This window comes from Crinia signifera, chromosome 7 (assembly GCF_055691185.1).
Source record: "Crinia signifera chromosome 7, ASM5569118v1, whole genome shotgun sequence".
NCBI lineage: Eukaryota > Metazoa > Chordata > Amphibia > Anura > Myobatrachidae > Crinia > Crinia signifera.
Window position 1 is genome coordinate 193285717 of NC_139223.1, and position 15550 is coordinate 193301266.

Below are 15550 nucleotides of genomic sequence, written 5' to 3' on the forward strand. Positions count from 1 at the left end.
AGAGACTGCCAGCTTTCGGAGCTAATTGTATAGCCCCCGGGGGTAAATTAGCCATAGTAAATTACTTTGGCTAATTGAATACCCCCAATAATGTTGTAATAATGAAATAGATTATATTGTCTCTAAAGATATATATATTTAGGTATTTTTTTTTCTAGATTTAAATCTCATTTCCCTCCATTGATTTTACTAATGCCCCATTGTAATACGTGTAGTGTATTTTGGAGTGAAGCTTAATCCCTCAATAAAATAACCTATACATGACCCGATACACTTGTCCATTCTGCCTAATGTGGAAATGTGCCAGGCTTCTATCCATAGTCTTCTTAAACCGCCCTGCTGACTGCAACATTTCTTCAAGCCAAATGGATCATTTTGATTGCATATCAGAGCACAGAAAGCACACGCTAGGGTAGGTCTAAAAATACTCACGGCTATGGTGAAGGTCGTAACCCTACAGCATGTGGAGTCTCTTCTGATGAAGCCCAACCTGGATGCTACAAGATTTAGAAATCAGAGACATGGGATGATGAAAAGACCTGAGAGTTAGCGCCACATGGTGGCTCGTCCTTGGGAAAGTTCAGATGTATCCTAAAGCTTTAGTTTACATTCTTCTCGGAGAGCTGATTCATATACCCGTCTGATATTCCTTCCTGCACTGTAGATGTCTGGTTGACCCTATTGACAGAGAGGCGACAATGGTTATGAAAGGAAAGACAGAACTAAGACAAAATCTCCAGGCAACAGTCGTAAGGCAAATGGGAAAAAGTCTGGGGGTAAAAAGATCATCGAGACACAACTTTTAAACAAGCACCGTCCCTACCCCTGACTGGTGCTCCCTGCTCTTGGTGCCTTATTCTGGCAGGCAAATTTGACTTATTACTGTACAAAAATGTAGTTGCTGTCAGCAAATGGCTAGGTTTTGTTTGACCGAAAAGTTTTTCCGGAGTTCATGCTATATGGATCGTAAAACTTTTTGTAGTATTTTGCCATATAAAAGTTGTCTGATGCTGATAAAATGCTTAATGCATGAAACTAGTTGAAACCCTATATAGATATTACTTTTAAGGTGTGAACCTTTAGTTTTGGCTAAAATTTAAATTTTTAAGTATAGATGTTTTTTCCGATCTCATCATTCATATTATTTTTGAATGAGCTCTTGAGTAGTTTTTGAAGTGGTTATTGTTTTTGTGTTTTTTACAGTTGACTGTAAAAGCTATTGGTTGCCTAAAATGTCATCTTGGCTTGAAATCCAGGCTTCTTAAACACAATAGAAAATACTTAACTTTGACATTTTTTGGAAAGGCATAAAAAGTTTGACAGTCACCTGTAAAGTAAAGCCGCCTAGCCACTTTTATAAAATACTTGTGTTGTCGTAATAGTAACTGAGAAGAGTGATTTGTTCCCCTAACGGTGTATAGCCATTTTCTTTTACGGACTACTTTATACTGACAAAGAAATAAAAACTTGCAAGTATCTCAATCATTCGAAATAAATTTAAATCCGTTCTTGGTTGCTGAGATTTTTTTATGACTTGAAATTAAAGCAGATACCCACTGAGCTTACATGCCGGATATGTATAATAAATGTACACTTTATTTAAAAAAACGTCGGTCTATTTCCGTTGTTACTTTCTTTTAGTAAGCACGGTTTGTTTTATCTTCACGGCTTCGGGCCTATTTCAACAAAGCACATTTTTTTTCTCAAATGGACAAAACCGTGTGCACTGTAGGTGGGGCAAATGTAACCTGTGCAAAGAGTTAGACTTGCAAAAACAAGTAACTACCTTGACAAACCATGTTGCAATGAACTGGGTGCACAGATCTACCCTTCACCACAGTTTATTTTTTGCAGAGTATTCTGATCACAGCGCTGTCCCTTACGAACAGTGACCTACTCCCTAGTCACCGGCCACTGTCTGGCATCGGTCTAAATATCAAATGGCCTGCAGCGGCCTTAAATACACCAGGTTCCTTCTCCATCTTCCATATTGACAGGCCAACCACAGCCCCTCCTTGTCTTTTAAAAGAAAGGCCTTCATAGGAGTTCTGATTTGGTTGATCAGGTTGCCAAACTGCATGGAGGCATATTGAAAATCACCTGCAGGTAGGGATACCAATCCCGGTTCCTTTGGTAGCACACTGCACCTTTTTAACACCTATCCCTCCTAGCATTGTCAATACATGTGTCATGAACCTCATGAGGGGCGCAAATGATCGGCACAGGGCATCTGTATTTTGGTGTAGGGTCCCAGGTCTATGCTCCACTGTAAGAAAAAAAGAAGAAAAAAAAAGGTTGTAATACCAGGAACCACCTGGTAACCTTGGCATTCGCCTCTCTGTTTCTCTGCATCCATTGTAATGGATCATGGTCCGTGATTAAGAAAAACTCTTTCCCCAACAAACAGTACTAAAGCACTTCTATGGTATACATTATAGACCGGAACTTCTTAATGTGGCTTAATTTTGTTCCTGTGGCAGCAACCTTCTGCTCAAGTACAATACAGCATGATATATATATATATAGCCCCTTGTGTCTGTCTATAGGAAAACCCTAAAGATTGCGGGCGAGATTCTCTATTACAGAAATGCGGTAAAAACCCCGTTATCGGGGTTTTTACCGCATTTCTGTATTCTCTAACCTCCCTCCGCAGTGTCACCGCTGCGGAGGGAATCGCCAGCAAAAGCTGGCGGTTCCCTGCAGAAGCCTATGGGCTTCTTACCGCAGCGGTGTGTGAGGGATCCGTCACGGATCCCTCCCAGCAAGCCCTGCGGCCGGCGCGTCAGTCTGCGCATGCGCAGACGGACTCCCGGGTCATAGACCCGGAAGTCCAGCAACGGCGCCGCATCGCAAGGGACAGCTCTTACCGCAAGAGCTGTCCCTTGCGTTAATGACCGCATATTTTAGAGAATATGCGGTCATTAGAAATGCGGTGGCCGGCAAAGAGGGCTGCAGATTTTAGAGAATCCCGCCCTGTGTGACTGCAATGCCAGAGCTAAAAAAAAATGGCCAGCCAGAGATCTGCACATGATGTCTCAGCAAGACTGGCCCACTCCAGCAACTCAGGACAGTGTTGCTTAAGTTAGTCTGTCAATGAAACTGCTCCAGTTGCAAAGTGGTTGATAAACCACCAATAGTAATGTACCAAGCTCAGAAAGGTTCAAGGTCCATTTCAATTTGCTCTACTCTCCAAGCTTCCGGCTCCTGGTTACTAAAGACAATAGATGGAAACGTGGATAGTGACGGATCTAGGCCACCTAGCTTGCTCTTCCTCCTGGCATTGCGTGAATTATGGAGTGCAAATTTGATCGTTAAGCCAAAACAAATCTACCAATGATAGTGATTGCCATTATTTGTTGTGCGTTCTATTAATGGAGGTATCCATTCCTAACCTTCAACTACGAATCCTCTATTTTGCTACATAATTACATAGTAGTTAAAGCTGAATAAAGACATGCGTCCATCAAGTTCAACCTTCGTTATTCTGCTATCTCTATTATAACTGTCAAATATATTACGTTAAAGTTCAAATTGTAGTTTGAGGTCATAGTAAACTATATTAACTGTGACCGAAGGGATCGTTAACAATGTATGTGCTCAACGAAATTCTACATACACACTACACCATTTGTTAAAAGATATCACTCAGAAGTGGCTATGTGGTGTCTATGGCAGGGCTTTAGATCTAAAGATGTGTAGTTGTTTTTAATTAAATATTCTAAAGGCGACAGTTGGGGATGTCTCAATTTTCATATTCTGCCTTTTGGATAAGTCATGTGATGCTTCCTGACCTGCGCTTCTGGCACTTAAACCTTTGCCAAATCTTAAATTATTAAATTGCTTTCTCTAGGCATGTTCTAAAGTTAGGGCATTTTGGCTCAAAGTCCGCAGGTATGCCCTAGATAATCTGGTAAATTATGTCCCCTTTAATTCAAAATGGGTGATGCTAGGTATTTTACCCCAGGTACAACGTGTGAAGAGGATGCTGAAAATTATTCTTGATATTAAGTTGCTAAAAAAATATTCTTGATATTCAGCTGCTAAAATGACCATTCTGCAAGTTTGGAGCCATTCAGAAATACCCCCATTTTCTCTATTTAAGGAAAAGCTATATTTCCTGTTTAGAATGGAATGGATTGAAGCATCTCTGACAAAAAGAATAAAAAGTGGCAGGTTTTTTTTGAGCTATGGGAGAAATATAGTTTGATCCTTCCCACTCCTACAAAAAAAATAGTTAATTAAATGTTTTTCAAACACTTCCTGGTGTCTTACAAGATTAGTGGCCAATGACCCACCAATGGTCCCATTTTTTATTTTATTTTCTTTTGGGAGCTGACGCGCGGTGCTTCCTACAAATATATGAATATGGATGTGAAGTCGATTCATATAGGTGAATAAGTACGCTTCTATATCCTGACACAGATTGCTTATGGTCTTAGGCTATGGTTTATGATTGATTAAATAAAGCTTTTATATAATGTATATTCCTCAAACTTGAAAATTACTGTATGTATAAAGCTACTAAAGCACCAATAAAAATATAATTTAAAAAAGTTTAACGATAAAGAGGAACGATAAAAATTCAGTCTCCATTGGTTAATGCCAAGTTTGGTTGGTTCTCTGGAAAAGTGACTGAATGGCAGGAACGCTGTTTGGTTGATGTAGATTTTGACTGACTGCCTTTTTTTAATGAACTAGAAAGAGCTTTCGATCTTCTCTTGTGTGTCACTGTCCTTATTCTACAATTCCTTCTGTCCAGCATCAAAACAAGGCCAACATTTAAACTTAATGGAGTTATTTCAGTTAGTAAAACCTGTTTCCTGTCCATTTATAATGTCCATTTCAGCCAGAATAACAAGAATGAAGTGAGCATTTAAAGTCTGTTTTTGTGTGGCACAGATTTCCGCAATAAAACTAAGCCAGCCGTCGCCTACATCCTTGTGAGTGGAAGAATGATTACGCTAAGTAGCTAAATTATAAGTATAAGCAATTCTTCACCGCTGCACTGTGAACATGAAAGTTTCTAGCTGTCAGCTAGTGTCGCATATTTTTCTTGTATGGCTGCTTTGTGGTGGGCAGGGAGAGCGTCTCCGCATAATCTAGGTAACACCAGGATCCTTCGCAGCTTTCTCCTGTAATGAGAAATGCCCTAACCGACAATACCCTGGGCACGTTCTCCTCGATAATAGTAAGTTACATAAGAGGAGAATCTGGCTCCTCACTTAAACACAAATGCAATTATTTTGTATTCCGAATCTCCTGGCCGCTATTTTGGAAAATCATATCCGATGCTTTTCCCAGCAGAAGATTATTGAGTTGATTTAGCTGTGATTTCACTTAACAAAGCTTCAAACGCATTCCTACAGCGGAGTCAGAATAAAGGTAGCGAGATATCAATGATTCATTGAAACCAAAATTCCTCTTCTCAGGGCCATCAATGCACCCCTCAGAGTTAATGGCGGAGATGAGAAACAGTGGGTTTGCGCTGAAACAAAATGTGCTGGGAAGAAACCTGACCGTACATGATCCATCGCAGGTAATGATCTCCTCATTCCTTTTATCAGTAAGCTGAAAATATCTATAAATTTCCATGTGATTGCTTTCAAATTGCTGCTTCGCATTCGGGCAATATGCATATCCATAGGGTAGCGAGCGAGAGACCATTAAAATTGCTCATGCTAGCGTTTTATGTTTATTTCCGTCCCCTATATAGTGGAAGTTTCATAGTAAAAGAATATAATTTTTTTTGCTAGTTGCTTTTTTTTTTTTTTTTTATAGCTTTATAACTTGTTATTTTTTTTTATCTTTTTTGTTTTTATTACTTGTTCTATTACTTATTTGTAATTAATTTTTGTTATATTTTTGTAATTTTTTTATATATATATTTTGTTTATTACTTTTATGTCTTTTTTTTATCTTTTTTTTTTTTTTTTTTTGGTGGGATTTTGCATAAACTGTACAGCTCCCCTTCCCCCGAGGCTGCAGACTGTGAACCTGAGTAATAGCCATCATCCCCCCCTATCACATTGTTTTATTCTGCGCTACCTGCTGGCTAAACCCAAAGAGCCTTTGAAAAAGCAGAATAGAAAGGAATTTAGTTCTAGATGGACACAATCATGGATGGCGGCACTCCACAGTGACTTGATAGCGCTGGGATAAAAACTGGGTGCATTAGACTTGTATCCTGGCACGCAGAGATTGCTGTAATTGAATATTCATAATAAAAGGCAGACATCTCCACAGCAACAACACACCTAAGTGTAATGCCGGCACTGCCTGATGGCCACTCCATAAAGCTTTCTCTCCGAGCAATCTGTTTCACAGGCACTTTTAGTGATGGATTTGTCAAGAGCTTTTGAATCCAGACAAAGCCGTGTATGGACACAAACGGAAACGCATTAGAACAGTTTGTGAGGGATGGGGGATATTTAAACTTGGTTCGGCTTCTGTTATATTCATGTATTATGTCCTTTCTCTTCTGGTTGGTCTTTGTTTTTCTGCACGCGACATTGTCAGTGCATTGTACAGTATTGCTTTTATAGTTGACTTTTTTTCTTACAGCTGATCTTCTAAACAAGGAGAAATCTTGTTCTCTTATCTATGCTGGAAAAATGCACAAAATTATTATGGATTTACTTAAGTTGTCAACCATAGAAGCTGTGGGTGGTGGGAAAGTACGGGGTTCCAACACTGAGGTTTTTATTTAACAAATGGTTTGAGGTTTCTTTTACTGGCTGCACCTGTGGGATTTGGAACTTGGTGTCGGTGTAGTGTTTTTAGCGCTAGTATGTTTGCTGTCCCTATAATACCCTCACATGGAACCACTTGCTTCTAGGTGGCTTATGGAACTGCCGCAGTCTCTCTTTGATGGTTGTTATAGCTAGCTCTACCTTACCGCTTGTTTTTGTTAAGGAAAGGTGGCGATGGATTACTGTGCTGGATCTTCTATCTAGCTCATTGGAACATGGCCGGTTAAGACATCTGCCAAGATCTTTAGTAATGGTGATGTTTCTTCTTCAAAGGTGGTTTTTTAAATAAAATAAAAAACGATAACACAGAACGCCAACTGGAAGGTAGTGAGATGTGAAGGTCAACATACGTTGGGTCAACAGGCGTAGGTTGACATGACGTAGGTCGTCCTGACTAAGATCGACCTTTTGACTGTCAAGCTTCCAATTGTCGACCTAATGCTTGGGTCGACCTTCCGTCCCTTTTGACCTTGGCCATGTTGGCCTATTTCAGGAGTCGACCTTCAGTGGTCGACCCAATGAGCTATACCCTGAAATGTTTATTCTGGCTTTCCCAGTACTTGGCCTTTATATACACTCTAGTCTGCACACATACTCTTAGGGATTTACTGTTCCTCCATCTTCATTCCTTTTATCTCTCATGGACAATCCATTTGGAACATTACACTGAGTGGCATTGAAGGCTGTTCTCCAGGTATCTGTATGCCAATATAATACACAGTGCGCAGTGACGGGGTTATGGTGCAGATAAAAGGTAGCACTACCCTAATATACTTTCAATCTAAGATGCTTGATTCATAAGGTGAAGGACTTACCATCATAGCTGCTGTAAGGAATTGGCATGACCTGTCACTTATACAGCAGCCATTGGTGACTGGCATTTCTGTGCATCTGGGGTGTAGACGAAGCGCAAGGTGGAAAGATGAACTAGTCATTGTAGCGCTTGCTGTAGAAGACCATGATTCTATTGGTTACAAGTGCAGATTGGGTAGTCTTCCATGCACTGCAGTTTCCCTAGAGAACAACCTAACCATCCTTACAAGAAAGGCCCCAAAACATCTGTCTGAACTAGCTAATCTTGAATACCGCTGGATGAATATTTGTGCAGTTTCTCAGTTATGTAGTGCAGTTCTTGAGCAATGTTTAGGTATATTAACCATCAGCCTATCCCAGTGGTAGCCAACCCTAGCCCTCGAGAGCTACCAACAGTTCACATTTTCCAGGCAACCTAGCTGCTGCACAGCTGCAATCATTAATCACTGACACATTTTAAAAGATACACAGATGGAGCTAATTAGCTCACATGTGATTCTGTGAGGAGACCTGCAAAACATGCACTGTTGGTAGCTCTCGAGGACTAGGGTTGGCTACCCCAGGCCTATCCCATATGGGAGCCGAGCAATTACTATTTTAGTGAATCAAGTTGATCATTATTGCATGCCGCGCGCTCGCGCGACAGTGTATAAAGCTAGGAGGAAGGCGGTACATGGCCATGAACCCCTGCGAAACAGGGCCGGGTTGCTAGTATATTTATTATATCCTCACAATTCCTTTTTTTGACCTCTCACACAGCTAACTTACATGTGTAGTGTGCACTTAATTGTTGTGTACGCTTTAAAACATCTGAACCTTGTCTATTTTTATTCTGCATTTGGAACACTATTTTGCAATGGGGGGGGGGGGTTGTTAAGGGGGGGGTAATGTAATTGTCTTGTGTTCATGTCCACTTTTTTAGAAGACCTGATCTGTGTAGAATTTATATGTAACTCAACATTGCAATGTGTAACTGGTTACAGAGTCATGTGAACGGAAACCAGGTTTTTCTCGGATGACCAGTTTCAAGCAATTTATTATAGTTGATTCTCTTCAGTTGATTACACATTATACTGATTCTGACTATTTTCTCCAGGTGTATGTGGTCAGTGAAGCAGAGGAAGAAGAGGATGATCCAGAAGTGGAGTTTCTAAAATCCTTGTCTACAAAACAAAAACAAAAACTTCTCAGGTATGTATAGTAATGAATATCTTTAGTCCTGTTTAAATGATCTGGAGGCCAGGAGTGGCATATAATACATCACCATTCATGGCTAATTTGTTCGTGTGGCACTAGCTGTCATGGCTGAGCATATGTGTGGCACTAGAGTGGAAGTTTTCTTGAGGGGGACAATGTAATAGCAGATAATATTCTATATAAAAAGATCTTAATATGTATACTTTGGAGCAGAGAAGGGAAAGGGGGGACATGATAGAAACTTTCAAATATATCAATATACCTTTTAACAAGGTACAGGTGGGAGACATTAGTCACAGGAAGAGGAGCAGCAGAACACGAGGACATGCACTGAAACTAGAGGGAGGAAGATTCAGGGGAAATGTGAGGAAGAATTACTTCACAGATATAGTAGTAGATAAGTGGAATAGCCTCCCATCAGAGGTGGTAGAGGCAAATACAGTAGTACAATTTAAACATGCTTGGGATAGGCATATTGATATCCTTACAAACAAATAAGGATCAAATATGGTTTGAGGTAACATGTTTAAAAAAAGGGGCAGACTAGATGGGCCAAGTGGTTCTTATCTGCCGTCACATTCTATGTTTAGCATAGAGTGTGTGGCACTAGCTGTCATGGCGGAGCATATGTGTGTGGCACTAGCTGTCATGGCGGAGCGTATGTGTGTGGCACTAGCTGTCATGGCAGAGCGTATGTGTGTGGCACTAGCGGTCATGGCGGAGCGTATGTGTGTGGCACTAGCTTTCATGGCAGAGCGTGTATGTGTGGCACTAGCTGTCATGGCGAAGCGTATATGTGTGTGGCACTAGCTGTCATGGCCGAGCGTATATGTGTGGCACTAGCTGTCATGGTGGAACGTATGTGTGTGGCACTAGCTGTCATGGCGGAGTGTAAATGTGTAGCACTAGCTTTGGTGGCTGAGAGTATGTGTGGCATCACCATGCTTGATGCTGTAAGATCTTCTTCAGTGATCCAACCCAGTGATCGCTCCTCTGTACCCTCAGGAGCTGCCTCCACATAACGGCAGCAGAAAATCTGAAGATGGACACTGTGTACCATTATAAACTGAAATCTTTTCTTGTGGTAATGCGGAGAGCCCTCCATTGTGCACATACATCTGCTGCCGGACACAGTAGGACTATACAGGTTCCCTCTATCCTCCCAAATCTAATTCCAATTACTCACCTTCACTGTCCCCCAGCCTTAAATGCTTCCTGAAAGCACATTGAGTCCACCCACCAATATTACACTGGTGCACCCTTACTACTCTCCCAGACTCCAGTCTGAGCAGTACCATTCTGGTTTCAGTGTAGCCCTTACCCCCGAGATTGCAAGTATTTACATTAGCATGGCTTTCTTTTCCTTTGTCCTCATGCATTTATTTCTTTTACGTGCCGTAGTTTTCCTCAGTGGCCAAAGCTGTGGAGAGCAATGTAATGGCTTAGAATTGGTGTCTGTTACTTGCAAGCTGCTAATTAGTATTTTAAAGATCTACTAATGAAGAATGATACTGGAGTGCTGGCTTGTATGTTATCGTGCAAACAAAACCATGCCTTATAAGTGATTTGTTGTTTTTAATAGCGTCCCAGATCAGAAGGCATCCCACACCTCCAGCAATCTCTGATGCTACAACGTTTCCCTGCTGAAGAGAGAAGCAACCAATAAGCTTCAGTCCTTTAACTAGCGCCATCTTTGAAATGGCAGTAAAGGCTGATTGGTTGTTTTAGGATGTGATTTCACTTTAGATCTCTCTCCAAGTCTTGATACAACTCAAAAGTCTTTAAGCTACTTATTCAAGGTTTGGTGTTGCTCTTGAAGATCCGGATGACGCCCAAAACCTCGAGTGTATGTGCTATGCTGTTACCTATAAGTACTCTTTCTAGTGACCCACTCCTTGCCCCATATTGGTGATTAAAGTAAAAAAAAAATCATGATAATGGTTAATCCAGATTCACACCAGTATAATAGAATAGGAGCACTACTGTGACTGTGCGGGTGACTATGGTTTAATGTACTCTTAATTCTACTTCTTTATGTCATTTTATTTCTTTTTAACAATGTCTAATTCATTCTACTGCCCTTTAAATTGAATCTGTAAAAGGCTAATATGATGATTTTCTTTCCCATGCGACGTTGAAAAATTCCTGGAGCGAATCAATCGTATGAGTAAGAGGGGAAAAAGTTACTAGTTACTGCCGTCACATATAATTTGCTTTGTTATACCGTAAATCACATATTCAGTCCTCTGTTGTCTAAAACTAGACGTACATCTTATCAAATTGACCCGTTCCACATGGGTGTCCTTATTAAATGGTTTCATGTCCCCGTTCTTTATTGCTGCGAGCAAATATGAAGTCTGATTTAGCAGCATGATCCTTGCGTTTGTAAAGTGGCAATGTATATTGTAATTGGCTCGTCCATTGAGGAAAACATTCAGCTGTGCATAGAGCAAAGGGAATTATAGGATTTAGAGCTGGAGTTGTTTGAATAGTTTCTCTACTGGTTAACTTTGCCGGAACAGCAGGGATGCTGGGATTACACAAAGCAATGGTGGGCGTTACATAAATTACACATACATAGTTTTACAGTTTTTAAACAAAAATAAAAAAATTCTCACAAACATCGGCAGCTTTTGTGCATTTTGGACCTTATTCTGGTCCGTACGCAGCTAGTCTGTGTTCGCACGGGGACTGATGGCTTTTTTACTGCGCATGCGCAGAGTGCGTGCACCCACGGCGAACATTCTGCTTGCTGGGTTCATGCACCCAACATAGGGGGTGGAGAGGGGCGTGGGGCACCGGGCAGCCCCATTACCAAACACTGGGTGTTCTCATGGTAATGAGGCCGTGATGCGGGTGCGGGGGGCGGGCAGATGACATCACTGGATGTCAGCTGCCCCTCCATTTCCGTCCCATCGTGCACGCATATGTATTTATATGCGTGCACCTTCCACATCTTTCGATGGTTGGCGACCATCGAAAGATGTGGCTGTTCCACGCAGCATGCGAATAGATGTTTGTTAACCATCCATTTGCAGCCTGTGCATGGGAACACACGCTGCGATGGGGAAGGGGGAATAACCCCCTTTGTTTGGACAGAGTAGAAAAAAGTAGTAATGGTCCTTTTCCTATAATGTGGGCCAAAACTGAAATCTTTTCTCTTAGGATTTAGTTGCTTCTATTTCTGGATCAGATAACAGATATGTTAAAGAGTAAACATGAGGAACAGAATTGGATGCTGAAGCTATTCTGTGCTAATAAGATATACTAATAAAGGACTTCATGAAAAACAAAAAAGGACTTGCAGGTCTTTTTACCTTCTGTGGACCAGGTAGAAAAATTTAACATAGTGAACCACGTGGTTTATCTCATACCCCATCTGTACTTCACCATAAGTACAGTGTACTAATTTAGTACAGTAGTAAATCTCACTGTCCTAAGATCTATTCTTCAGCTCTTATAGCAGGGGTGGCCAAACCGGTCCTCGAGATCTACCAACGGTCCACGTTTTCCAGGTTACCTAGCTGGTGCACAGCTGTAGTCATTATTGTCACCTTCCCCAGGCTCTCTAGCTGGTGCACAGCTGTAGTCATTACGAACGGTCACATTTTCAAACATGCTGCATTCATTCCTACTATAGATCTACAGGTTGCCTGGAAAACATGCACCGTTGGTAGATCTTGAGGACCGGTTTGGCCACCCCTGTCTCCAAATGCACTGAACCCACATCTGCGTTCTAGACTAATGTATCTTTGCCTCTGTTTGAGTTAAAATTTATAATATAATGAAAAATACCTCCCATTCAAAGGAAATGTAATGTCTTCAACTTCACTTTCTTGCAAAAGTGCTTCATATGTCTAATCTCGAAGTTGAGAAATCATTTCAAAGTCTATCTAAAACGGTAAAAATAACAAAATGTCTCAAAGTAATAATACCAAAATATTGTGCGTTGACTGTTCAATACTGCCATTTCCGACCAAACAGATCCAACTTTAAAACAAGTTGGATCTGTTTTGTTAGAAACAGCCATGTCCATTTTTCGACAACCCACGGCCGTTTTCGACAATCCTTGGACTTTCCGAAACTCGGCTGTCAGTACTTTGAATACCAACGGTCGCATTGCAGTTGTGAGAAGCGATAACAGTCTGGGATTCAGACTGTCGGGGCGTTCTGACGGTTGGAATCCTGGAGTTAATAACCCCGTTGTATTTTCATTCTATGTCAAACCAAACTGTTGTTGTTATTGTATATGGTTTAATCAAAATGTTACCAGTGACAGAACTTTTCTAGCTGGGTAATAGATGGTTCAAGTTCGCCGTGTTCAGGCCGCTTGAGCATATTATATTTTTCGTCTTTCTAACTTTGCTCAACTTATGAAAAGGATCAGCTACTTGTATTTACAAAGAGTAAGACTGTTGTGTCCAAGGGTAATTTATAATAAAAATGTACTTATTAAATGTAAGATGTAAAAGGTCAAATTATGCTTGGAGAGTTCAATTCTAGACTGTCATTGTCCAGTGTGTATTTTATCTAAAAAAATTCTGGTTTGTTCCCAATCTAGAAAGCTGGATCACCTTGAGAAGAAGAAAAAGAAACAAAAGAAAAAGAAGCTGCAGAAAAAGAAAAGCAAAAATAAGCACAAAAAGCGAAAGCAGAGTAGCCACAGTAGCAGTTCCTCCAGCGACTCTTCCAGCAGTAGTGACAGTGAGTCGGACACCAAGGACGAGAAGAAACATAGGAAGAAGTCCAAGAAAGCCAAGCTTACTAAAGAGTCTGATGACAGCAGTGGCGGTGAAGACAAAGCTGTGTCACAGAAAATAAAAAGGACCGATGAACCTTCAGCTAGCTGTAGGAAAAGTGAAGGTGCTCCGAAGGACAGTAGCACCAGTAATAGGTGCGACAGGCCTCTGGATGAAAAGAAGGAACATCACAGAATGGAGGATTACACCAGAGCCCAACAACGAGATGAGCGGTTAGACAAAAGGCCTGAGAAAGTGAGTGAGAAAAGTGACAGATCTAGAAACCATCGACATAGAAGCACAAGTCCAAGCAGAAGTAATCACAGAGATGGGAAGGAGTATGAGTCTACAAAGCTGAAAGACAAGGGGAAGCACAGAGATCACAGAGGTGGAGACAGGGACAGAAGTAGGAGCAGAGAAAGGGATCACAAAAGGAGGTAGTCTACTTGTACATTGTGTAACAAGCCTGGTCTTCAGTGTCTTCACATCGGTTTTTAAACATTTGCTGTCCTCTTTACAATAAACTTATTACTCCTTCCTAATATAGTGCATTTTTTAGAAGTGTTACACAGGTTTTTTAAGTTGCACAACTTTTTGGTTATCGATACAAGGTTGATGGTGCTCTAATTTTTTAATGAAACATTTCATAAAAACTGCAACACACTATTGGTGGATAATGCCCCTCACCAGAAGCCCGCAATACCACAAGCACACTGTTGTATTTACTGGACCCCACACACCGTTCACATTTTTCAGTAGTACAGGTATCTTTACTACTCACTGAGATATGAGACCTGAATTGCTTGAAGTGCAGGACAGGAGTTTAAATACCTACATTCTAGAGCAGGGTTGTTAGGCTCACCTTCAAAGATCTAACACCTGACCAGCTTGTCCAGCATCAGGAGCCATTTTTCTTGTCTTTGAAAGCATTTTAAAACCAACTGAAAGGTGTCTGTATTTAAGCTTGTTTTAGACTTAAACACACCTAATACCTTGTCTAGATTCAATGTAACCACACCCTGCTATTCTATGTCCCTGCCAGGTATGTTTCTGCTGACCTTGTCTTGCTAGTCAGAAATAGAGAGAACCGTTTTTCACCAGAATTGTATAAATCCAATAGCAAGCTACAAAACTCACCTGGCCAGTAATGTATTATCCATGACTTGACTGCTGGAACCGAACAGCGTGCTCTACTGTTCAATGGGAAGTCTAAAAACATTCCGGCACATAACCAGAGGCAGATTTAGATTTGAAAGTGGCCATATTTTCAAATTTTAAGTAGGTGGGGCCAAATCCATACAAGACAGGACACAAGCATGGGTGCTGCCATAGAGCCCGTAGTAGGAGTAACTAGCACACTGGATGTAGCTATTTATTTAGACTGTGTTAGGCCGTCCTCCAAATCCTTTCGCCCTCCAGTGTAATGCATAGGCTATAATGGCTAATGTCATCTTGTTAATTTTTTGGGAAAATATTGTAACTAGTTTTAATAAAATTAACTCCACGCCGACGTGGATAGTGGGGTTATGAAAAGGTTGTAGGAAGTGTACCACTGCGCTCGCCACGCTTCGGGTTGGCGATGATAGTGGGGGTGCCGTTGGGGGTGCTTTTAACATAGTAAGCACCCAACACGTTTTATTAACTTATAGGGGCCACTTTTAATATGGGAAAACCCTTTAGGGTGCTTACAGGGCCGGTGCTAGGGTGTCCGGCGCCCTCCTGCAAACCATACATTTTGCGCCCTTTCACATTGCCATTACAACAAGCTGCAGCCCGATTCTGGGAGCGTATGCAACATGCAATCCTATTTAGGATCTCGGGTGCATGTACATGTATGCATACACCATCATAGTGCTGTGTCCGCAAAATGTTGCAGGCACTAAAGGTGCCCATACACGCTGCGAGAATCGCAGATGTTATGGGCTAGATCGCATCGCACTGCATGCATGCAATGTGTGTGCGATGCGATCCGAAAGCAGTACAAAAAGTATGTGCAGCACATACTTTTTGTACTGTGCGATGCCCGCAGGAGCGCGCATCGCACGCTGCTAT

At 41.3% G+C, this 15550-nt stretch overlaps 1 protein-coding gene across 1 annotated transcript in view; it reads left to right on the top strand.

Moving 5' to 3' along the window:
* Positions 1-14040, top strand: part of CIRSR (corepressor of RBPJ and splicing regulator) — a 38717-nt gene extending 24677 nt beyond the window's left edge. Inside the window, exons 8-10 of the mRNA XM_083154773.1 lie at positions 5430-5536; positions 8659-8753; positions 13321-14040. Of these exons, the coding sequence (XP_083010899.1) occupies positions 5430-5536; positions 8659-8753; positions 13321-13939 (821 nt within the window). The 3' untranslated portion in view covers positions 13940-14040. The remainder of the gene's footprint in view (positions 1-5429; positions 5537-8658; positions 8754-13320) is intronic.
* Positions 14041-15550: the final 1510 nt, after the last annotated feature.